Source organism: Mustela nivalis (assembly GCF_964662115.1).
Source record: "Mustela nivalis genome assembly, chromosome: 2".
In the NCBI taxonomy this organism is placed as follows: domain Eukaryota; kingdom Metazoa; phylum Chordata; class Mammalia; order Carnivora; family Mustelidae; genus Mustela; species Mustela nivalis.
In genome coordinates, this window is record NC_139021.1 from 131,886,489 (window position 1) to 131,912,995 (window position 26,507).

The window sequence follows — 26,507 nt, forward strand, 5'->3', positions numbered from 1 at the left end:
TTCAATTCTCCTTAAGTACAGTTATAAAATTTAACATAATTCCCATAAAAGAACTAATAGAATTAATAGGTTGTGTGTGTGTTTTAAACTACCCTATTTTTTCCTAAAATTCAAATGGAAAAATAAACAAGACTATTCAGGGAACAGGCTCTGGAAAAAGAACAAGGAGGGGGACCTAGCACTATCAGATACTCAAATATATTATAGATCCTCAGTAATTAAAACACTTTAGGAGGGCAAGGAGGGGAGCGCCTAGGTGGCCCAGTTGTTAAGCATCTGCCTTAGGTTCAGGTCCTGATCCCAGGGTCCTGGGGTCAAGGTCCTGGGATTGAGCCCCAAATCGGGGCTACCTGCTCATCAGGAAGTATGATTGTCGCTCTTACCCTCCCCACTGCTTGTGCTCACTCTCTCTCTCTCTCTCTCTGACTCTCGCTCTCTCATAAGAAAATAAAAACTTTAAAGAAGACACTTTGGTACTAGTGCATGAAAAGCCAAACAAACCAATTAGAACAAAATACAGAAATAGACCCAAATATGTGCAGAAATAAAATTTAAGTGGCATCCGACAACTCCAGTAATACTCAGAGGGAGCTGGACGGACAAGCTCGCCACTTTCCCCGCTCTTTTTATCCTGTAAGTCTTCTGCATTGAGTTTGAATCCTGTCCAGACACAGAAAGCCATGTTCTGAGGCTTCTCCCAGCTCTGGTGAGACCAGAACTGTGTCCGTAGGGCTTGGACCCTTAGTGTGTGTATCCTGGAGACATAGGGCTCCCTTAGCACGAGTTACTGCATTGGATTACTGGCCCTGATGGAAGGCTGGCTGTTAGAGGTTGGGGTGGGGGAGTCCCAAACCAAAGGATGGCTTGGGAGGCTCAGGAGGAAGGAAGGAGCACACAGGCAAATTATCAGGACTGCTGCAAACTCTCCTTACCAAGTGGGCAGCTTTGAGCGAGTTGACAGATACCTCAGATCACAGGGTACCCAGCTCTAAAATGAGTGAAAGAAGGATGTTGTACATGTAAGGAATTTTTCCAGAGTATGTTTTCAATAAATGTTTCAGTTATAGGTTTAAAAATAAATAATAAATAATAAAAAGGTTGGGACAATAGATAGTACAAAACAAAATGAAAACCTAGGGATGCCTGGGTGGCTCGGGGGTTAAGCATCCTACTCTCTATCTCACCTTGGGTCTTACTCTCAAGGTCATGAGTTCAATCCCCATGTCAGGCTTCGTGCTGGGCATGGAACTTACTTAAAAACAAATAAACAGGGGCGCCTGGGTGGCTCAGTGGGTTAAGCCGCTGCCTTCAGCTCAGGTCATGATCTCAGGGTCCTGGGATTGAGTCCCACGTCTGGCTCTCTGTTCAGCAGGGAGCCTGCTTCCCTCTCTCTCTCTCTCTGCCTGCCTCTCTGCCTACTTGTGATCTCTCTCTGTCAAATAAATAAATAAAATCTTAAAAAATAAATAAATAAAAATAAACAAAAATACTGCCTAAACACTTAAGCAAAACTTTTAGTTGTATTTGACCAGAAGGCTGTTTGAGCCCAGCCTTGCTTTCAAACATCTAACCACGTGTTTTCTTGTTTGGGTTTTTATTTTTGTTTTTTGTCTGTTACGTCTTCGTCAAAAGAATAAAGTAAACTTGTAGTTTCTAAGTAAAAAAAAGAAAAAATGTGCGAATTCAACTACAAGAAAACAGGAAAGTTTTATATGACAGAAAAGTGCTGCCCTAACAGTGATGACACCATGAACCCCAAAGACAGCACGTTGGGAAAAAATATGCATAATCACATCACAAGTGAAAGGAAAAAACTAACTGTTGTTAGAAAGATGGGCAAGGAGGGGTGCCTTGGCGGCTCAGTCGGTTGAGGGTTGAGCATTTGACTCTCGGTTTTGGCTCAGGTCATGATCTGGGGCTGCCGGTCAAGCCCTGCATCTGGCTCTGTACTGGCGTGAGTCTGCTTGGAATTCTCTGCCTCTCCCTCTCCATCTGCCCCCTGCTCACAGCAGGTGTGCACGCACTCGCGCATGCGCACTCTCTCTCTCTCTCCAAAATAGAATCTCAACAAAATTTTTAGAAAAATAGGCCAAGTATAAGACCAGACAATTCACAGGAAAAGAAATACAAATAGGTCTTTTAGGATAATAAACAATAATAGAAACAGAGCAATTTTATGTTATCCCCTCCCACCCTATTCTTATCCCCTATACATGTCAGTATTATTAGGTAGACAGGACTCAGAAGCTAAAATGGGGATTGAAAAACGTGTCAGTATTCATAGCTCTCCATGTATATGTATATGTATATGTATATGTATGTATGTATATATATATGTATGTATCTATATACACAGTATGTATATATGTATGTATACACATATACATACATACATACACATATATATGAGGAGATTTATTTGAGGAATTGGCTCACATAGTTATGGAAGCCAAGATGTCCCAGATCTGCCATCTGCAAGCTGGAGAACCAGGAAAGTTGGTGTTATGATTCAGGCCAAGCCCGAAAGGCCTTGGAGTGGAGAATCAGGGGGCCGCTGTATCTGCCCTAGAGCCTGAAGGCCCTAGACCCAGGAGCTCTGATGTCTGAGGATAGGAAACGTGGATGACAACGCTTAAGAAGAGAAAAAGAGAATTTGTCCTTCCTTTGCATTTTTGGCCCATTTGAATCCTCAAGGGATTGGGTGATGCCCACCTACATTGGTGGGGACAGATCTCTTTCCTTAGTCTACTGAATCAAGTGCTCATCTCTTCCAGAAACACTCTCACAGACACACCCAGAAATACTCTATCACCTACCTGGGCATCCCTTAGTGCAGTCAAGTTGACACATACAATAAACCATCAGCATCTCTTGGAATTGTCAACATGGAGGTAATGGGTGAGCCTGATAAAAGCAGTTTGGGGGAGTGACGAGGATGGGTGCTGGACTGGAATAACCTGAGGAGAGAGAGAAATGGGGCAGTGACCCAGGACAATGCCGTTAGAAATATGGCTATGAAGGAGAGACTGGGGATCTAAAAGGGCATAGATGATGAAAATTCATATTCTTTTCTGCTCAGTGGTAAAAAACTGGAATATCGTCTGGGTCAAAACTTAAAAGTTGGGGCACCTGGGTGGCTCAGTGGGCTAAGCCTCTGCCTTCAGCTCAGGGCATGGTCTCAGGTCCTGGGAGCAAAGCCCGAATCCGGCTCTCTGCTCAGCAGGACGCCTGCTTCCCCCTCTCTCTCTGCCTGCCTCTCAGCCTACTTGTGATCTCTCTCTCTCTCTCTCTCTCTCTGTCAAATAAATAAAATTTTTTTTTAAAAAAAAACTTAAAAGTTGGTTCAAATCTTGAGAAAATAAACATTTGACCTTTGTCATCTGGAGGATTTTATACCATATTGATTAGAAAAATCTGTTTCATTTTATGTTATTTTATTTTATTTTTATTTAGAGGGGGAAGGGGCAGAGTGAGGAGGAGAGAGAGAATCTTCAGTGGGCTCAGCACAGAGCCTGGATTCAGGGCTCAATCTCACGACCCTGAGATCATGACCTGAGCCGAAATCAAGAGTCAGACACCTCACTAAGACAGCCAGGTACCCCGCAAGGCAATCTATTTTAAAATTTGAGACAATTGTTAAAATTTTCAGATGTTTCTCCTTAGACATCACCTAGAGGCAATTAGAAAAAAAGCACTTCTTCTTTAAGTTGTATGTTCCCCAGTTTACAAAGGGGTGGGAAAGGACATCTAACTTGAAGGCCTTTCCTGAAATATTTTTTTATAAATTTCTCTGTATCTAGGTTCTGATTTCCTTGGTCATTATAGTTATACAAAAATAAGTTTTACCTTAGATTTCCTCCTGGACAGGGAATCCTTCCAAAACTTTATGGGTTTTAGAGTCAGAAAAATCACTAAAAGAGAACTATTTTCTATTGTATCTTTGTTCCAAATGAACTCCATGTCCTCCTGAATAGTATATTACTTTCTTCGTCCCTTGTTATATCCTTATAAGAGTTGAGGAACTGATAGGCCAAAATGCCCCTTCCTTCACTCTTTCCAAGATGACTCAGAAAAAAAAAAAAAAAAAGGCAAATCAGAGCTCCCTGGGTCTTCAGTGAAATTACTTTCAGCTCCCCGAAAAACTAGATCAAAGCATACATACTGTGACACTCAGGAAGATTTTCAAATCTTTTTTGTCCTGTTTGTATTGAGAATAATGCCTTATCTTTGTATTGGTGATTTTACATAATACCATTTCATTCCAATCAAATATAGCACTCTCAAAAAGAAAAAAGTGGGCAAAGGACTTGAATGGATCTGTAAATGGCCAAGAAACATGAAAAGATGCCCAACATCATTAATTGTCAGATAAATGCAAATTGAACTGACGTAAGCGGCCATCTTACCCATTAGGATGGCTAGACTCAAAACAAGAACAAAAACAGAGAATAAGTGTTGGCAAGGAGGTGGGGATATTGGAACACTTGGGCACTGTTGGTGGGAATGTAAAATGGTGCGGCCACTAGAGACAACAGCCTGGGGGTTGCTCACAAAGTCAAAAATAGAATTACCATCTGTTCTAGCAACTGCACTGCTTTGTGTATACATCCCAAAGGATTGAAAGCAGGGTCTCAAAGAGATATTTGTACAGCCATGTTCACAGGAGCATTATGAACAGTCAAGAGGTGAAAGTAAGGGGCACCTGAGTGGCTCAGGGGGTTAAGCCTCTGCCTTCGGCTCAGGTTGTGATCCTAGGGTCCTGGGATCGAGCCCCGCATCGGGCTCTTTGCTCAGTGGGAAGCCTGCTTCCCCCCCTCTCTCTTTGCCTACCTCTCTGCCTACTTGTGATCTCTCTCTCTATCAAATAAATAAATAAAATCTTTTTTTAAAAGGTGAAAGTAACACACTTTATAAATAAATGAAATGTGATATGTACACACAATGGATATTATTTAACCCTAAAAGGGAAGGAAATCTGACACATGCTACAACATGAATAAACCTTGAGGACATGCTAACTGAAATAAGATAGTCACAAAAAGGCAAATACTATAGGATTCGATTCATATGAGGTGCCTGCAGGTGTCAAATTCATAGAGACAGAAATTAGAATGGTGGTTGTCAGGGGTTATGGGAAGGGGGAATGGGAAGTTGTTTAATGATTATAAACTTTAAGGTTTGCAAGACAAAAAAAATTCTGGAGATCTTTTCCTTAACATCGTGAATGTACTTAACATTGTTGAACTGTGCACTGAAAAATGGTTAAAATGTTAAGTTTTTAAATGGTAAAATATTTTGCCACATTTAAAAAGATTTTTTGTTTTCTTTAAGGAATGTCTATGCCCAATGTGGAGCTCAGACTCTCAATCCGAGATCAAGAGTCACATGTTCCTTTGATTGAAACAGCCAGGCACCCCTAAAAAAATTTTTTTAAATACACATGTTTCATTTGGCATCTCCAGCATTTTCACAGATTTGCATGTCATTTTTGCGCAGGGCCATGCTAATCTGTCTTCCATCCCAGTGTTAGTGTATGTACTGGTGAAGTGAGCAGAACCTCTAGCATTTTCAGCTTTCCATGCAAAGTCTTTTTGGGGATCTCCATTTTCTGCAGGATTATTCCCATCCTCGCCAGCACTGGTTTTTCCTTTTTTCCCTCTGGTTGAAGGAGCCTTTCCAGGTGTAGGTTCTGGCTTTGAAGAAGCAGTTTAGGAGGCAACAGTAGAAACTCAAGTTTAGCTTACTATAGATACAGATAGGTGTATATGGAAATATATATAGATATATATATATACACAAGATGGTATACAGACGTATATTTCCTTGCTCTGTGAGCTGAGAGGACCTAGAAGCAGCAGCAACTCAGTAGCCCTGAGCACACCTTGCATCCAGTCTTGGTTTCTAATACCATTCTCCAGTGAAAGGAACTGATGCTCCTTGAAGAAATGGCTGATTCTGGGGCTGGGGCAGAGAATACACAAAAATAAAATTAAAAGGCAACCTATGGAGTGGGAGAAATAGTTGCCAATCATATATCTGATAAGGGATTAAATTATATAAAGAACTCATACAACTCAATAACAAAAAACCAATCTGATTAAAAAAACGGGCAGCAGATCTGAACAGACATGATTCCAAAAAAGGCATACAGGTGGCCAACAGGTACATGAGAAGGTACGTCACTAGTCATCAGGGAAATTCAAAACCACAGTGAGATTATTAGAATGGATTTTATCCATTTTTAGATGGATATTATCAAAAGGTGATTTTTAGAATGGATATTATAAAAAAAACAAGTGATAAGATTTGGCGAGGATGTGGAGAAAAGGGCACCCTTGTGCACTGTTGGTGGGAATGAGAACAATATAGAGGTTCCTCAAAAAATAAAAAATAGAACTACCATATGATCCAACTATTCCATTTCTGGTCTATCCAAAGAAGACAAAAACACAATCTTTTTTTTTTTTTTTTTGGTAAAGATTTTGTTTATTTATTTGACAGAGAAATCACAAGTTGGCCGAGAGAGAGGAGGAAGCAGGCCCTCTGCTGAGCAAAGAGCCCCATGCAGGGCTTGACCCTGGGACCGTGAGATCATGACCTGAGCCGAAGGGAGAGGCTTTACCTACTGAGCCACCCAGGTGCCCTAAAAACACAATCTTAAAAAGATATCTGCTCTTCTATGTGCACCGCAGCATTATTCACAATAGCCAAGATATGGAAGCCACCTAAGTGTCCATCAATTGTTGAACAAATAAAGAAGTTGTGATGTGTATACACAATGAAATATTGTTCACCCGTGAGAAAGAAGGAGATCCTGCCATTTGTGACAACATGGATGAACTTGGAGACAACACGCTGAGTGAAATAAACCAGAAAAAGGCAAATACTGTATGATATCAATCATATGTAGAATCCAAAAGAGCCAAACTCCTAGAAACAGAGTATAGTGGTGGTTACCAGGGACAGAGGGGTGGGGAAATAGGAGATACTGGCCGAAGGATACAAACTTCCAGTTTAAGATAAATAACTTCTGGGCGCCTGGGTGGCTCAGTGGGCTGAGCCACTGCCTTCGGCTCAGGTCATGATCTCAGGGTCCTGGGATGGAGCCCCACATCGGGCTATCTGCTCAGCAGGGAGCCTGCTTCCCTTCCTCTCTCTCTCTGCCTGCCTCTCTGCCTACTTGTGATCTCTCTCTATCAAACAAATAAATAATATCTTTAAAAAATTAAAAAAAAAAGATAAATAACTTCTGGGGACCTAAGGTAGACCATGATGATTATAGTTAGTAATACTGTATTTTACACTTGAAAGTTGCTAAGAGAATAGATCTTAAATGCTCTCACCACAAAAAAGGAACAGCGATGGTATGAGGTGACGTGAGGGGAGGTGTGAGCTGATGCTGAGATGGTCATCATTTTATAGAGCGTGAGCGTATCTCATGAACAGATTGTACACCTGAAACACGGTGTTATCTGTTCATGTTCTCGCAATCAAACTGGGAAAAGAAAAGGATTGAGAGAAAGAGACAGAGAGAGTGATAGAATAAGAGGGAGATGAATGGAGAAATGTGTGATGGTATTTATGTATTTATGCTAAATGATTAGTATTTGTAGGGATGTATAAAAGAACATTTTTTTGAAAATGGGCTCTGGAATCCGACTGCCTGGGTTTGAACCCCAGTTCTTCCACTTACTCATTCTGTAACTTCACATAACTTATGTAATCCTTATATGCCTACAGTGGATAATGAGAGTGTCAACCTCATCATAGCATCTCTGGTGGCTAGCACAGTTCCTGCATACAGGAGGTCTCTGATGAAGTTTGTTCAGTATGACAGAGTGAATGAAGTAAGGACTTTTATGAAGATTAAATAAGATGATACCAGTTTGCTGGCACAATCCAAACATCCAATAACAGTTGAATATTACCATCAACATTCTCTCCAGCCTCAGAATCCCTTCCTTTGCACGGGCTACTCCCTCTGTCTGGACACCCTTCCATCTCTTCTGCGCCTTGTGGCTCAAGACCCAAGTCAAGCAAACTCCCCCTAGTCAGCCTTTCCCACACGGCCTTTTCCCGCATTGTCCTTCAACTACTTTTCTACCATTATAGTACCTCTGAGGTTGGTTTGGGGTTTTTTCATAATGGCCTTATTGTGATGTAATTCACATATCATAAAATTCACCCATTTACAGTGTATTTGCAGTGATTTTCAGTATGTTTGCAGAGTTGGGCAGTCATCACCCCAATTTTAGAATATTTTCACCATCCACCAAAGATACCCCATTAGCCCCACTCTCCCTCACTCCAGACTCTGGCAAGCACCTGTGTACTTTCTGTCCTGATGGATTTTTCTATTGTAGACTTTCCTATAATGGAATCATACAAGATATGGCCTTTGTGTCTGGCTTCTTTCACTCAGCACCATGTTTTCTAGGTTCATCCAAGTTGTAGTGCATGCCCAAAGTTCATTCCTTTTGGCTGAACAACACCTAATTCACGGTCATACCCACATTTTACTTACCCACTCAGTTGGTGGACTTTTGGGCTATTTACACTTTTTGGCTATTATGAATAATGCTGCTATGAACATACAAATTTTTGTAGGGACACAGCTCTTTGGGTATATACCTAGGGCTGGAATCGCTAGGTGATCTGGTAACACTATGTTGAATTTTGTGAAAACGTGCCTGTTTTCCAAGGTGGCTGCTCCATGTTGCATTCCCACCAGCAGTGCATGGGAGGTCCAGTTTCTCCACATCTACAGCCATTGTTTTAGTGTACCGCCATACCGGGGAACTTCCTGAAGGCAAAGAGTGTGAAATGGTGGTTTCTGTCACCCCAGCTCTCAGCCCAGTGCCAGCCACAGAGAGAAACTTTGTTCCCACCCCTTCCTTGCTCCCCAGGACTGTAGCAGTTATAAAGACATGATATCTTCCTTGTTAATACATACTCAAGGTAGGGATCGACTACTTTATTATACAAAATGAGGACACTGAGACCCAGAGAAGTAAGAAGACCTTCGCGATATCACACAGGGCCAGAGCCAGAACTCCTGACTCAAGACCGGCGGCCCAGAGCTCGTTCCTATAGTGCTCTGCAAACTGCCTCTGATTTGACTCCAAGACCAGAGGAAAATCCGCTTTGGCTCCAGGGGTCTGGTGCCATAGCCCCAGGACAGAAGGCACACATAGCAAAATTGCCCTGCAATGGCATGTTTCTCTTTAAAATTCGGGGGGGGGGGAGGCAGCATTCAAAAATCACAGCACGTCTATGTCTTTGAACCTGTGAATAACCCAGTGATTATTCCCCCTCAAGTACAATGGAAGCCGCATGTCTCTGCTCGGTGTCTGGGCACAGACTGCATCCCCATGGGATGCTGGACCCCCGTGTGGAAGGCCATGTGTCACTCTACCGCACGCAGTGCCCTCTCACACCCTCTGCGGGAGCAGGCAGGTTATCAACTTGAGTCATATGATGACGCCCTTACGTTTCTGTTGGCAAACGCACTGGAGAAGCATCAGGTGTTTCCTGAACTCCCGCTGTGGGCTTGGGGCTGTGCTGGATGACACAGCATCAACACAGCCTTTGCCTGTGAGGGGCTGGCAGGCTGTTTAGGGATCCCAGCTACGTGCTCACGGAGTTATGTATTTTAAGGAGCTAGGAGGAGAAACAGGGCTGCTAGGGCTGGAACACAGGAGGACAATGCCATCTGCCTCCGCAGGGAAGGAGCAAGGGGGGACAGGCCAGGGGAGGATGGCCGCCGGTGCATGGGTGCAGCAGTGAGGAGCCGCACGTCCCACTGGACCATCCGCACTGCAGCTCCAAGGTGGAGGCGTGGAAATCAGCTGGCAGAGGCCTTCCGGGGCATCCCAGTTGAGCCCCTTGTTTCCCAGGGATGGAAGTTGGGTGTTGAAGGGGACCCAACTTACGAGTCTCTTGAGACCACCTGACAAAGTGCAGCCAGTGTTACGTGGCTTGCCAGGGGAAAGAGGAAACCAGCTTGTCACTGGGGAGAGCCATGGGGCTGGGAGGGTGTCCCATTCCCGGCCCTTTGGCCCTTCACAAAGGGCAGGGCCCAAGGCACTCGGAGCTTGGCCTCCCTAGCTGCGTGTTGCGAGCGAATTAAATGAGATGAAGTACATAAAGCGTATAGAAGAGGCAGGGCCTGATGCTTATTTACTAAGTACAAACAAATAGGAGCTATTTTTTTTTGTTTTTAAAGTAATCTCTGCACCCAACATGGGGCTCAAACTCACAACCCTGAGATCAAAAGAAGACACATGCTCTATTGATTGAGCCAGCCAGGCGCCCCACAAATGGGAAGCTACTTTTGTGGCTGCTGTTGCTGTGGTAGATGTTTGCTAATTATCTCACACTGATTATATTACGACCCGCTGAGAACTCTTTCGCTAATTTATGAGATTTATGTCTAGAGCAGTGGTTTCAGACATGAGATTTGTTAGAATTACCTGAGGGGAACTGGTTCAAAATTAGATTTCAGGGCCTAGCCCCTCCCTGCTCTAATTCAGTGGGATGGATATCACGTTATCTATCATATATAGTATGTATATGTGTATCATGTTATCTATCGTATATTTTATATATATATGGTATGTGTTTTACTTCTTTATTTTTTTAAAAATATTTTATTTATTTATTTGGCAGAGAGAGATCACAATTAGGCAGAGAGGCAGGCAGAGAGAGTGGTAGAAGCAGGCTCCCTGCTGAGCAGAGAGCCGGATGCAGGGCTCCATCCCAGGACCCTGAGATCATGACCTGAGCCAAAGGCAGAGGCTTAACGCACTGAGCCACCCAGGCGCCCCTACTTCTTTATTTTTTGCAAATATCTTAGGTGAATCAGTGCTGGTGGTTCAAGGCCCACAGGGAGAGAGGCTGCCGGGAGCCGGGAGCCCTCTGCCAGGAGCTGTGCTGAGTACTATCCATTGGTGTTCTCCTACTTCAATTTTCTTAAAAAAAAAATTACACATGGTTTTAGAAAAACAATTCAAAGAGCACAGAATCTTACTAAGTGAAAAGAAACTCCCCAGACCCTGCTTCTTCCACACTTATCCCTAGGTTCCCACCCGAGATAATCCTTGTTAACTGTGGTGGGTTTTGTGTCCAGAAATTGTCTATGCCCATACAAGCATATCCATTAATATATGTCTTTTCCCCCATGCTCATTTTGTGGAAAACACAAATAGGATCATAGGAGAGAGCAGGGATTGGCAAATGTTCTCAGCAACATGTTGAACAGGAAATATTTTTGGCTTTGCAGGCCATATGGTCTCTGTCCAGCTACGAAACTCGCCATTGTAGCTTGAATGCAGCCACAATTCGCAAATGAATGGGTGTGGCTGTGTTCCAAGGCCGCTTTAGTTATCAGACCCACAGCAGGTGGGATTTGGCCCACGGGCCATAGTTAGCGGCTGCGGAGTACAGGGTTCTCTTACCACTTGTATAGTTTGAGTATCTTTCCCATATCGGCTCTAGTGGTAACTATTCTTTAACTGCTACAAGGTACTGAGAACATATCTAGCCACTTCTCAACTGGACAATTAGTTTTCCAGGTTTTGCTGTACTACACAAAGCCACCACACACCGTGCACTTGGTTGACTGTTGTCAACTGGAATGAATTCTCAGAATAGAACTGCTGACTCAAAGGGTAAGTGTGAGTCTAAACTTTTGATAAGAGACTGCCAAATTCAACTTAGGCTTCTTTTAAAATTCAGATTGCCACACGACCTTGTGATTTTTCATTGCTTCATCTTACATCTGGTGAATATTTTAACTTAAAGGTTTTGTAATAACCAAAGTTTCCAAAGACCGACGGAGGGAAGCATGATCTATGTGCTAACCAACTCCAGTTTATAATTTTTTTTAAAGAATTTATTTATTTATTTAACACAGAGAGAGATCACAAGTAGGCAGAGAGGCAGGGAGAGAGAGAGAGGAGGAGGAAGCAGGCTCCCTGCTGAGCAGAGAGCCCGTTGTGGGACTCCATCCCAGGACCCTGAGATCATGATCCGAGCCAAAGGCAGAGGCTTAACCCCTGAGCCACCCAGGCGCCCCAGTTAATAATTCTTTAATAAGTACTTGCCCACCGTGAAGCGATTTGCACAGCATTCTTGTCAACGTGAAAGCAAGTTCCAAGTTCCCCTCTGCCCAGACTCAGAAAGCCGAGCAGCTCATTCTAAATGTAAAGAACATTCTGTGCAAAAGCATAGTTTAAGCCCTTGCAGAGCGAACATGCAGATGAGATAGGACATAACTACCTTTACAGCTGCTGCACACGTAGGCCTAGGCTCAATGATGGCGAAAGGGAAGTGATTTTCCCTGGGAGTTCTCAGTCCGATCCTGTCCACAGCTGGGCCACGGTTTCAGATTCTCTTAGCTGGAAAAATGCACCTGATCACACTCACTGTTGTTAAGATTTACAGTTACGAACAACCAGCCTCCACCAAGCCTCTCCTGTGACCCTGGCACTGAGGAAGTCCTTCACCTACATTCCTTCTACCTGTGATGACAGCTTCACGGCCATCTTACAGACAGAAAAACTAACTCAAGTAGGCTTAAGTAGTTTATGGTGACATAGTCAGCTTTGACTTCCAAGTCAATGGGAAAAAATACAATCATTTACTGCATTGAAAACTGGCAGAAACCTTGATGACTGATTCCTAACTAGTGGGCCAAGTCTTTGGAAGTCCTGCACATTGTATACTCCCATCATTACAAAACCTGCTTCTCATCCTGACAAATCACTTCAGAAATCACACACAACTGTGATTGAGGCAACATTTAAAAATAGACTTACAAAGGGAGTCAGAGAAATATTGCTAAAATCTGAATGCTGACATTTCTGATTCTGGTGCAGACAAGATGGTGTAGACCCATTTCCCCCTGCTCCTCATGGCAAAGTACAGCTATAAACCCTGGAAATGGCAAAACAGGCAGCCACATGAAAACTCTAGACAGCGAGCTGGTTTGGGAACAGGACCAGAGAGCAGCTCAGTGGCAGGGGCATATGTGTCCTACCACCCACAAGAGAGTCCTTCCTAACCCTTGACCTAGCAATAGAAGGCAGCCCACAGAGGCTCATTCCTGCCCCTTAGAGAGTGGGAGTCTGTCTGGTGGCAGAACATCAGCTGGCAAGGGGGATCACTACGGGTCCAGCCAGGAATAAGCCGCCAGGAAGGTATTCTCTTCCCTACAGACTCCCCCTTTCCCCCAAATTTTCCTCGGCAGGTAGGCAGGCAGGCTGAGCCCGAGGGAGAAACCCAGCTATAGCAGGTGCACTGGTTAGAACCCTCTTTATCCCTGCAGCCTAAAGTAAGGGTCTCCTCGCCCACCCAGGGACACTAGCCCCGGAAGGTGGGGGTTGGGAGGACCAGTTCATGAATCCACACACCCCTCCTCCACCAAGAGATACCCACCAGGGCCTTGAGGCAGCACCCGCAGGGACCAATAGAAGCCCCAGAGGCACCAGGAGAAACGAAGCACATCTGATTAACAGTGCAAAGCAGTGAAAATTAAACCGCCACTGAAACACAAAGTGGGCCAAGCCCCATGCACTAGCGCTCAGTGGGGGATGCCCGCTAAAATCCAAGAGTTACACAGGACCATAACAGACAGAACACCTAGGACACAGCTAGCCCATCGTACTGTCAAAGAAGAAAATCACCACTTGAGTGAAAAAGACAATGGAGGGATGAATCTTGACAAGGAATTTAAAGTAGCCATCTTAAAACTGCAATTAGACTGTCAATTAGAAATTCCCTTGAAATAAGTTAAAAAATAGACAACCTTGGCAAAGAAATAGAAATTAATAAAGAACCAAATGGAAACTATGGAACTAAAAATACAGTAACTTAACAGTTCCATAGTAACAGAACACCTGCGGGGCAGGTTCACTGTGAGCGTGGAGATAACAGAAGACAGGCTCTATGAACTTGAGGACAGAACAACACAACTCACCCAGTATGGAACAGAGAGAAAATAGATTGGAAAAACAAAACAGAGCCTACGGACCCATGGACGATAGCAAAGGATCCAACCCTCATATCATCAGGCTCCCAGAGAAAGAGGATGGCATTTGGGGCTGAAAGAGTATTTGAAGAAATACAACTGGAAAATTCCCACATCTGGTGAAAGACACAGACTTACAGATCCAAGGTGAGCAAACCCTGAACAGGATAAAATGTGAACATAGCAGTAATTATCTTACATGTGAACTGGTACAACACTCTGGAAAACAATTTGGAAGCTTCTTATGAGACTAAGCATCCATCATTTGACCTGGCAATCACAGTGACAGGTGATGCAGACAACAAATGTGTTTGGCAATGTTCCTAGCAGCTTCAGTGTAATAGCCAAAAACTGGAGTGAGCCTACATACATACTAGGAATACATACAAGGAATACTACTCAGTAATAAAAAGAATAAAAAGCATGAACTATCGATACATGCCACAATCTAGAAGAATCTCCAGGGAATTATGCTCAGTGAAAAAAACCCACAAGGCTACCCACTGCATGGTACCATTTATATAACGTTCTTGAAATGATAAAGCTATAGAAATAGAAGACAGATTAGTGGTTGCCAGGGATTAAGGATGTAGTACACCCCACTTGTGCTCTCTTGCTCTTTTTTTTTTAAAAAGATTTTATTTATTTGAGAGAGAGAGAGCATGAACTGGGGGAGAGGCAGATGGAGAGGGAGAAGGAGACATCTCACTGAGCAGGGAGCCCAACATGGGACTCCATCCCAGGACCCTGAGATCATGACCTGAGCCAAAGGCAGATGCTTCACTGACTGAGCCACCCAGGCACCCCAATAAATAAAAGCTTACAAAATAAGAAAAAAGAACTGTTGAGTGTCTTGCAGGATGCAGGAACTTACATGGGATATTTCGTTGTACAGGACAATACACTACACAAAGCAGTACAGGTAAAACTGGAAAATCTGAGTAAGATCAGTGGACCATATCAAAGTCAGTGTCCTGGTGGGCAGTCGTATCTATACCATTGTTTTGCAAAATCGTACCTCTGGAGGAAACAGGAAGGTATAGAGAAGCTCGCTGTATTATTTCTTACAATTGCTTGTGAATCCACAATGATCTCAAATAAAAAAATCTGCTTAATACAGGCCATTGCATGAGTAACATCTTATTTACAAATGAAACAACTGAAGTTGGGTGGTGGGTAACTGACCTAAGATTACAGAGAAAAATAGATGGGCTAGGATGGAAAATTCAGGTCTGTACAGCTCCAAAACCTAAGACCTTAGTCACAAAGGTATTTGGACTTGTAACTCAGAATATAATGTAAATGACTTAAGAATCTAATTTGTTGATTAGAGAAGTAAAGAAAGTAACTATATCATTTCAAAATGTGAGCAAAGTTTTGCTTTCTGCTTTGCAATGGGTTGTTAGGAATTAGTATGAATACAGCATAGAGGGGTGCCTGAGTGGCTCAGTGAGTTAAAGCCTCTACCTTCAGCTCAGGTCACAACCCCAGGGTCCTGGGATTGAGCCCCAAATCGGGCTCTCTGCTCAGCAGGGAGCCTGCTTCCCCCTCTCTCTGCCTACTTGTGATCTTTCTCTTTCAAATAAATAAAATCTTTAAAAAAAAAAAGAATATAGCATCGAGATTACTATAAACATGAGGGATTTCACTCTCAGGTTCCTAAAAATAAAGTCAGTTTTAATCTAATAATTATGAAACTGAATTATAAGATCACTGATAGAAAACAAACACCAAATAGCACCCATGCCCACTTCGTAACGTCAGGTTTCAGAGTAAAATAAAAATATTATAAATGAAGTTTTGGCAAAATAATTTTATTTTCTAACACATGGTAAACATATACATCCAACATGCATTCATCTTGCATATTCACAAATGACTTCTAAATTACAACAACCGCTTTGATATTGAAACACGTACTCTTAGTTGAGATATGAAAAATGCTTTTAGATGCATAACATTCTGAATATATTGGTCGCAGCAGAATTTGCTTTAGTTAGATTAGTTCTATGAATGTGAAGCTGTGAGAAGCTACTTCTGCATCTACGGCTCCAGATGAACAGGGTGCGGCATCACCAGCCTGTATTCGGCAGAACAGTCATTAGTTCTTCTGATGATGGAACCACTTATCCACTGCATTTGGAGAAAAAGAAAACCAAATTAGAATCTCTATTAAGAATCAAAACGTAAAATAGTAAAAAAAAAAATTAAAATATACCCGAAATATAACAACGAGTATCAAACTTGCTTTCATGTATTCTACCACAGATCACCTTAAAACAAACGGACACCTGAAGTTCCACTATGGCAAAAACAGGTAATTTATCAGTGTTTTCTCCTGGGCTTTCTCATGTTTGATCCTAATTGATAAACATGTGATTCTCACCAGAACCACCTTACAGAGAATTCTAAATGTAAAGGGGGAGAAAGCTGTGTTGGTGGCCAGAGGGGGATCCAGAGCCCCACCTGCTCCCACATCCACGAGCCCTTCTCCTGGAACCCAGAGAGCCACAGCAGGTCATGGTTTGGAAACTGCTGTGATGGGAGCTGGTGTGAAGGGTGGCAATGCAGCCATTTTTCTTCCCACATACAGTATGGAACTCTAAAAATGTTTCTTCTTCCCTTCTTTCTCTTTCTCTGTGGATGTGGTGTGTAATACATATCTGTAGGTACAAATAGATTTTTCCCACACACAATTGCACTAAACACAAAATGTTTAGTGTAATTTTACTAGAATATAGATCTTACCATCTGTTGGTATTGTGCAGGCGGATTCGCATGGTGGCGGTAACTAAAATAAAATATTAAAATGTATTAGTCTAATTAAAAAAAAAAAAAAAGTAAGCCAAAAAGGTATACCAACACAAAAATTAAAAAAAATCTGAACAGAAGATAACTTTCCCAATTTTTAGATTCTAAAAATAATTTATAATACATAAGAACAAGGCAAGGTTCACTTTACTGCCAAAAAACAAATTCAGGCCCTTTAGCTTTTGATTGAACATAGGAGGATAAATAAAATGAAATGCTGCTTGAAATAACAGATTGATGCATATATAATGAATTTATATATACACATATACAGAAAAAGTAGGCAGAGTGTCCTCATTGAAAAGTTATGATTGTTAACCAACGGGTTTCCCCTTCCAATTCTTCTTATTCATCTCAACTTTGTCAGGATTCAGATATAAAGAGAAATCTAAATGTACTGGCTTCATTGTTAAATCGTTCTTTTTCCTTGTGCTACACTCCACTTACAAGGCAGTAAAAAGTCAGATTTCATTTTATTTTCCTCATTTAATATAGTAAATGAAAATAATTTAAGATTATCTAGTTCAGTCTTTTGGTTGATCCAAATCAAATAATTAAACATAATACAAAGCCAAAATTATTTCTTTCGTGAATAGTTTACTAAAAGAAAGTCTTTTCTAGGGTTATTAACTGCTCTTGCATGGCGCCTGAAACTTGACCATCTTCTTAGTCCTTGCTATAAAACCAAGTCTAGTAAGTTCCCATTAATTCTTTTGGAAAATGGGCTTAGGATACCCACACAGGATTTGGGTTAGAACCTTCTGGAATCACTTTGATTGTTACAAGTATACTATATGCCCAATTAGAGTTGACTAAGACCCTTCTCAGCTTCTCCCTTCAGTCAAAAGTCCACTTGTGTGCACTCACAGTTTGTAATTTCAAGACCTCACACAATGATAGGCAGCCAGGAGGGACTCCCAGTATTTGCTGAAGGAAAGGAAGTACTTTCCCTCCCAATTATCATCTTAATCTCTTTAGCACCAGGTACATTCTTTTTCAAGGAAAACTTTTACATACAGCATCCACGATAGCTTTGGCAGCATCCGGGTCACACTTGAAGGGGCTCTCAGACACTGTAGTATTCATGCTATTAAATAAAAAAGAAGTAGTCATGAGTTACAGTAACAAAACTTGTCTCTTAAGAGTCAAAAAACTACAGATAGGGGCACCTAGGTGGCTCAGTGGGTTGAAGTCTCTGCCTTCAGCTCAGGTCATGATCCCAGGGTCATGGGATCAAGCCCCGCCTCAGGCTCTCTGCTCAGCAGGGAGCCTGCTCCCTCCACCCCCCCACCCCACCCTCCCTCTGCCTGCCTGTGATCTCTGTCTTTCAAATAAATAAATAAAATCTTAAAAAAAAAAAAAAGAAAAAGAAAAAAGCAACGGATAGAGATGGTAGGCCTGAAGAGATTCAAGTTTGGTTTACTTGCATTTCAGGTTTACTCAAGTTGTAGGATACAAAATCACTATATACAGAAATCTGTCACATTTTCCATACACTAATACTAAACTATCAGAAAGAAATTAAAACAGTAACATTTACAGTTACATTAAAAAGAATAAAATACCTAGGAATAACTTTTTTAAAAGTAATCTCCAAGTCCCATGTGGGGCTCAAATTCACAACCCCAAGATCAAGAGCCGAGTGCTCTACTGAGCCAGGTGCCCCGACTTAACTAAGGAGGTGGGAAAGATGTGTACACTGAAAACTGGAAGACTCTAACAAAAAGAGATTGAGGAAGACACAAATAAATGGAAAGACAGTCCATGGTCATGAACTTTAAGATTAATGTGGTCAAAATATTCATACTACCCAAAGCAATCCAGATTCAGCACAATCCTTATCAAAATTCAGTGGCATTCTTTCACAGAAAACAGGACAAATCTAAAATGTGTTTGGAGCCACCAAAGACCCTGAGTAGCCAAAACAGTTTTGAGAAGTAAGAGCAAAGCTGGAGGCCTCACAGTTCCTGATTTCACGCCACAGTAATCAGAACAGTATGGTATTGGCATAAAAACAGATACACAGATCAAAGGAACAGGACAGAAAGCCCAGAAATAAAACCCATTCATATAAGCTCAATTAATTTACAATAAAGGAGCCAAGATACAATGAGAAAAGGACAGTCTCTTCAATAAGCGATTTTGGAAAAACTGGACAGCCATGTGCAAAAGAGTGAAACTGGACCACTATCTTACATCGTACACAAATATTAAATCAAAATAGGTGAGACTTGAATGTAGCCCAGACCTGAAATCATAAAACTCCTAGAAGAAAACAGTAAGCTCCTTGACATCAGTCTTGGAGATAAATTTTTGGATTTATCCAAAAGGCAAAGACAAAAGAAAAATAGACAAGTAGGACCATATCAAACTAAAATACCTGAGCACAGTAAAGGGAAACATCAACAAAATGAAAGGCAACCTACTAAATGGGAGAAAATACCTGCAAATCATATATCTGATAAAGGCTTAACATAAAAAATATAAAGAATTCATACAACAATAGCAAACGAACAACCTGATTTAAAAATGGGTAAAAGGACTGGATAGGAAATTTTCCAAAGAAGACATCCAGATGGCCAACAAGTACATGAAAAGGCACGCAATACCACTCATCATGAGGGAGATGCAGATCAAAACCACAGAGAGATGTCACCTCACACCTGTCAGAATGGCTATTATCAGCAAGAAATAACAAATGTTAGTAGTATGTAAAAAAAAAAAAAAAAAAAAAAAAAATGAAGCCCTTGTGCACTGTTGGTAGAAATGCAAATTGGAGCAGCCCCTGCAGAAAACAGTAGGAAGGGCCCTCAAAAAATTTAAAAAAAGAACTATGCTATGATCCAGCAATTCCACTTTGAATATTTATCTGAAGAACAAAAACACGAAATGGAAAACACACATGCACCCTCATGTTCACTACAGCCTGATTTACAGCAAGACATGGAAACAATCTAAAGGTCCACCAATGGACAAATGGACAAAGAAAATGTAGTAAATGGACTATTAGTCATAAAAGAAAATGAAATCCTGCCATTTGTAACAACAAAGATGGCATCTGAGGGCATTATTCTAAATTAAATAAGTTACACAGAAAAAGATATCGTTATGATCTCACTTATATGTGGCATCTAAAGAAGCAAAAAAAAAATCAAGTTCACGGATATAGAGAACATACCGGTGGTTACCTGAGGTGAGGTGAAGGTGGATCAAATGGGTGGAAGGGGTCAAAAGTGCCAGTTTTCAGCTATGACTAACTCATACCATATTGCATATTTGAAAGTAGCTAGGAAAGTGGATCTTGAAAGTTCTCATATTAAGAAAAAAAATGCTATAACTATCGGTGGTGATGGAGGTTAACTGGACTTAATGGTGATCGTTTTGCAGTATATACAAATATCAAAAATCATTACACTGTATACCTGAAACTAACATAATGCTATGTCAATTATACCCCAATGAAAAATAATTTTTTGGAAGTTGAAGATGGTAGATCAGATGAAATTCAAGTTTGATTTAGTTGAAAGCTTTCTCACCCATATAAAATATTCTCTTTATTTGGCCAAGGTATAGTTATTCTTGTTGCCAATTTTATTCTAGTACCTAAACAAGTTCAAATTTAGAAATCTAAGATGGAATGTCCTGTAATTATTGCTGAAATAACTAAGAAATGCACATTAAAATGAGAAACGTATCTTTCCAAATTAGACAAAAGCAAAAAATCCTGTCAGTTCCTGTCAGTGTTGATGAAGCACCTGAGATAAACTAGCCTAGTGGGAGCAACACTTGGTTCTTGGACAAATATTTCTGGAAAAAAACATTTAAAAAGCCCATAGGCTTTGATAGAGTTCTAACTCTGAGAATTCAAACAGATTTAAACAATGATCTATAAAGTTTCAACAGATACCACCTCACCATTGATAAGAATGAAAAGCTGGAAGTAACCAAAATATCCAGCAATGGGGATGATTTAAAATGGTGTATTTAGGAGGTGAGATATTATACAGAGATGGAATGTTACCTAATATTATAAAAATATTCTTAATGATATAGGGAAATACTTATAGTGTTAAATGTTTTTTTAAAAAAATCACAAAACATGGGGTGCTTGGGTGGCTCAGTCCAGTTAAGCATCTGCCTTCGGCTCAGGTCATGATCCCAGGGTCCTCGGATCCAGCCCCACATTGGGCTCCCTGCACAGCGGGGAGCCTGCTTCACCCCCTCCCTCTGCCTGCTACTCCCCCTGCTTGTGTTCTCTCCGTCAAATAAATAAATAAAAATCTTTTTTTTTAAATTTTTAGAAATTAAAATAAAACAAATTATACATGTAATATAATCCTAATTATTTTTTAAAGTATTGCACATTCACACAAGCACTGTAAAAAAAACTCTACATGTTAATAGGAATATCTATGGAAAATCTAATAAGGGGGATTTTTTTTAAACATAGGTTTTCTTTTTGTTTATCCATAGTTCAAAATTTCCTATATATTATTATAGCACTAGTATAATATGGGTATGATCAAAAATTGTCTACTAAAATGAAAAAGAAAATATCCACAGTTACCTGTTACTTAACATGCATTAAGATCATTTCTATAGAAATAAGACACCACAAAAATTGAGAACTTAAAAGCAGTGTATTAGGATCATACTTTTTCACACAAATATATAACTGCTCATTTTATCTTGTTTGTGGAAAGACAGTGTTTTCACTTTACAGGACATTATCCTGACTCACAGAACAGAATATCCCTGAGAATTATTTTTATGTTAGGATTTTCTCATACTCAGAAAAAAATCTTACTGCCCAGATAACTTTGACATTTAAAAAAATGAACATAATACACATATAAATAGTTAGAAAATTCAGACAGTCATAAAATGAAGGCCTTTCTCTCAATTATAATTTCTAGTTCTCCCCTGACCCCGGAAAAAAAAATGTGGACATAAATACATAGATGCTGATATATGTGTAGGTATGTGTGTGTGTGTGTGTGGGGGGGTGCTTATCTTGCATAAATAGGATCATATTAAATACACTACTAGGAACTTTTTTTTTTTTTAAAGATTTTATTTATTTATTTGACAGACAGAGATCACAAGTAGGCAGAGAGGTAGGCAGAGAGGCAGGCAGAGAGAGAGAGGAAGAAGCAGGCTCCCTGCCGAGCAGAGAGCCCGAAGCGGGAGACTCGATCCCAGGACCCTGAGATCATGACCTGAGCTAAAGGCAGAGGCTTTAACCCACGGAGCCACTCAGGCACCCCACTACTAGGAACTTTGCTTTTCTCCCTTAATATATTTTAGATATCATTCCATATCAATATATAGAGATATTTTTTTAATGTGCCATTATAGATGTACTTAATCATTACATTTTTTCCCTAACATTTTGCTATTATAAACGACATTATAAAGAACATCCTTATACGTGGATCTTGGTGAACTATGGATATATTCCTAGCAGTGGTGGTGTGAAGAAATACATGCAATTTTAATTTCTTGACTGGATCCTATCAAAGTGCCCTTCACAAAGGTATACCCATTTATGAGCTCAATAGCTACATATGTATGGTCTTGGTATCTCTGGCTATCATCTGATTTTTTTCTAATTTTGGCAAATGTAATGGGCAATATCATTATCTTGCTGAATTGCATTTTAAATTATGAGACTGTACACCTTCTTCTATGTAAACTTCCTTCTCCTACCTTTTTCTCCATCTATTGAATTGCTAGTCTTTTTTGACTTGAAGAAGCTGTTTATGTATTAAAGAATTTAGCCCTTCGTTGTATTTTGTTTAAAAAAAAAAAAAAAGCAACTGGGAAAAATTGTCTCCTGATATATATGAAAAGTAAACCTTTCCTGTATGGATTTTGAGTTTGTGCTCTGTTTAAAAAGGCTTTCCCTGCTATAACCTAATAAATTCACTTAGGGCACCTGGGTAGCTCAGTCAGTTAAGCGGGCTGCTTTCGGCTCAGGTAAGAATCTCAGGGTCCTGGGATAATGTCCCATGTCCTCTTCCCTGCTCAGTGGGGGACCTTGTTTCTCCCTCGGCCCCTCCCTCTGCTCATGCAGTATAACTGAATTTTTAAAAAGATCTTCTCAAATAAATAAAATCTTAAAAAAAAAAAAACTCCTTCTACTTTTTCTAGAAAATTTTCACATCAAAATGTATGTGTCTGACATTTAATACTGATGTAAGACAAGGGCTGTAAACTCCAATACCTACAGACCACACCCAATTAACATAAGGGTGCAGAGAGGCTAAACGTGAGAAAATGTGCAGAGCTGCCTCTGAGGGCACTCTGGAGCACCTGCCTGGTCATAGCACCTCTTAAAACAAAACAAAACAGCCAGAACATGGTGGTGTTGCTGGTGTGCACCTCTGGTGTAAGAAGTATGGGGAGTAGTTAGGGATCTAGCCAGTTTTCTTCCTAAACAGCCCGTGTGGGTCCATAACCATTCATCCATAATACTTTGTTATAAACTAAGACATCTCTGGGTCCACCAAACTCCAAAAGGACTTCTGAGTGATAGGACTTTCTTCTTCAGTATCAAATATTCAGGACAACAGTATTACTAAACATGACAAAAACAATTAACACTCCACCCTGATACCACTACCCTCATTTTTTTTTTCTTTCAGAATTCTTCTGGCTATTTTCACATGCAATTTTTTTTTTCTAATGAAACTGAATGTTATTTATGAACACAGTTTACTTTTTTTTTTTTTTTAATATTTTATATTCCTCAAGTGTCTTAAAGCTTTCTTCTTCTGGGTCCTGCAGATGTCTTATTTATACCTTGGTTTGTGTTTTCTTTTTAAATACTATATATTCTATATGGGACCTTTTCCTACATTATGGTTTCTGCTACCACTTGTATAGAAAGCTATTAATATATATATTCACTTTGTAGTTGGTCACCTTGCTAAATTCTTTATTTCCCTAGGGTTTTCTGGATACAAAATCATATTATCTATGACAATTTGCTCTTCCCTTTCCAATATTCCTGGATCAAAATACATCCTTTCCCTTATGTATTTCATTGACTACTATTTCAAGAACATTAGTTAACTGGTGATAGTAGTTCATTCTCTCATAAATTTTTGAGTATTCAAGAAGTAGTATATGGGGCGCCTGGGTGGCTCAGTGGGTTAAGCTGCTGCCTTCGGCTCGGGTCATGATCTCGGGGTCCTGGGATCGAGTCCCGCATCGGGCTCTCTGCTCAGCGGAGAGCCTGCTTCCTCCTCTCTCTCTCTCTGCCTGCCTCTCTGCCTCCTTGTGATCTCTCTCTGTCAAATAAATAAATAAAATCTTTAAAAAAAAAAAAAGAAGTAGTATATGATCCTGAACACTGTCTGGAGGCCAGACAGACTTGGATATGAGTCCTAACTCTGAAACACTTATCATGGGGTGACTTTGGTTAAGTTTAACTTCCCTCCATCTCTCTCTCTCTCTTTTTTAAAAGATTTTATTTATTTATTTGACAGAGATCACAAATAGGCAGAGAGGCTGGCGGGGTGGGGGGTGGGGGTGCGGGGGAGCAGAACCTGATTCAGGGCTCGGTCCCAGGAGCCTAGGATCATGACCTGAGCTGAAGGCAGAGGCTTTAACCCACTGAGTCACCCAGGCGCACCCCCCTTTTAAAAGATTTGTTTGCTTATTTGTTTATTTATTTATTTTAGAAAGAGAGTGTGTGTATGCAAGCAGCGGGAAGGGCAGAAGGAGAGGAAGAGAATCTCAAGCAGGCTCTGACTTCCTGCTGAGTGCAGAGCCTGATGCAGGCCTCAATCTCACCACCTCAAGATCATTGACCCGAGCAGAAATCCAGAGTGGGCCGCTTAACTGACTGAGCCACCCAGGCAACCCCACACATCTCTGTTACATGCTTGGCAAATATTTAACTGTTCAATAAATATTAGGTTACTATTAGCAGTAATAAATTTTGTGTGCATGGTAGATACTGGTTTAGCTGCAATGCATCTTCTGTATTTATATCAGAGAAAAACCCTTGCACTCAAAACTATTTTACTTGCTACATTCTGAGCATCCTGATGTTAGGAAGCCTTTCCAGTTACCCTCACAAAGCTCTGTTCTCAACTGTCCCCTTTATAGTTTTAGTTTGTACTTGTTCAGAGGGTATCTTATGAGTACTTTTCACTTGCTAACATATCTACCTTCCCACTCCCTTTAGCACGGACTGACAAACTAGTTCTCTCTTTTCTAAGGGAATACCATGATACAGTATGTTTGTATCAATAAAATCTCTGGAGCAAACTGCTCTGTTTTATGTGTTAAACATGCAGAGAAGAATTGCTGCTTACCAACTGATTCCCTTTCCATCGGTTTTCTTCGTCACTAATGCTCTCCAATGGTCATGAGTGCTTTTAATAATATCAATTGCAAAATCCTATAATTGGAAGAAAATGCATTACAATGACAGATAAGGGTTTTTTCCTTATTATCAAAATTTCCCCAAAGACTGATAACTTTGTCTTTTCTGAATTCACTTCCTTGTGTCAAAAGCAGGAGAGAACATTTAAATGGATAAATTAATGTCAAGACTATCTTACCAATGTCTTTAAACATTTATTTTATGACTGTATAGTCTTTAAATGGTAACAATATAGTTAAATTTTAAAAATATATATATAGTTAAAATAGTCTCAATACAAACAGGCTTAAAGCTATGCTTCTAAATGATGCATTACCTTATCTTTGAATTCTGCATTGAAAGCAAACTGGTTCTCTGGTTTTCCATCAGGAACCTTGTACCTTCTGAACCAGTCCACAGTAGCTTCCAGGTAGCCAGGTTTCAGCCGCTTAACATCATTAATATCTAAGAAGAGAATAAGTAGATTGTAAGATGCACAGGTAATTATTCATGCAATAAAAATATCAAGTATGCACTTTGAGAGAGCTATGGAATGGATTATCAAAGTAAAAGATAACAGAGCTAACCACCTTGTTGAAAAGAGAGCACATACACATGAAAAGGAAATCATCTATGACTTTAAGTATTAAGGAAACAATTAATACAGTAATAATTTCTATTGGAGGTGAGGAGGGAGATATGACTGGGGGCTACATAATGAAAGAGTTTGTCAAGGTTAGGTAACTTCTATGAGAAGGGCAGGAAATACCAAAAAAGACAGCCTGAGGCTATATTCAGAGGTACACACCCCAATTACCAGAGACAAGAAAAATGGATTATACTGAAGTCCATTGATGGGTGACATAAATGAGACTAGACTTCTCCCTGTATAGGATAGGCATTCTACATCACAATGCTCTAGTTCTGGCCAACAGGAAACTATCCTGTTTAAAAAAAAAAAAAAACACACACACACAACAATATTTTAGGACACCTGGGTGGCTCAGTCAGTTAAGTGTCTGATTTTTTTTTTTTTTTTTAAGATTTTATTTATTTATTTGACAGAGAGAGTGAGAGAGCGTAAGCAGGGGAAGTGGCAGGCAGAGGGGGAGGGAGAAGCAGTCAGCTCAGTGTCTGCCTCTGGCTCAGGGTATGGTCTTAGGTCATGGGATCCCAGCCCCTCGTAAGGCTCTGCACTCAGCAAGGGAGTCTGCTTGAGATTTTCCTCTGCCCATACCCCCACTCACGGTGGCTGTCATGTGTGTCCTCTCTAAATAAATATATAAAATC

General features: G+C 40.6%; 1 protein-coding gene across 1 annotated transcript in view; it reads right to left on the reverse strand.

The window, feature by feature from the left end:
* Positions 1–15,827: 15,827 nt before the first annotated feature.
* PPA1 (inorganic pyrophosphatase 1) overlaps positions 15,828–26,507 on the reverse strand; it is a 35,276-nt gene continuing 24,596 nt past the window's right edge. Inside the window, exons 7-11 of the mRNA XM_082715593.1 lie at positions 25,555–25,682; positions 25,168–25,253; positions 17,858–17,927; positions 16,778–16,820; positions 15,828–16,162 (exon numbers count right to left, since the gene is read on the reverse strand). Of these exons, the coding sequence (XP_082571719.1) occupies positions 16,131–16,162; positions 16,778–16,820; positions 17,858–17,927; positions 25,168–25,253; positions 25,555–25,682 (359 nt within the window). The 3' untranslated portion in view covers positions 15,828–16,130. The remainder of the gene's footprint in view (positions 16,163–16,777; positions 16,821–17,857; positions 17,928–25,167; positions 25,254–25,554; positions 25,683–26,507) is intronic.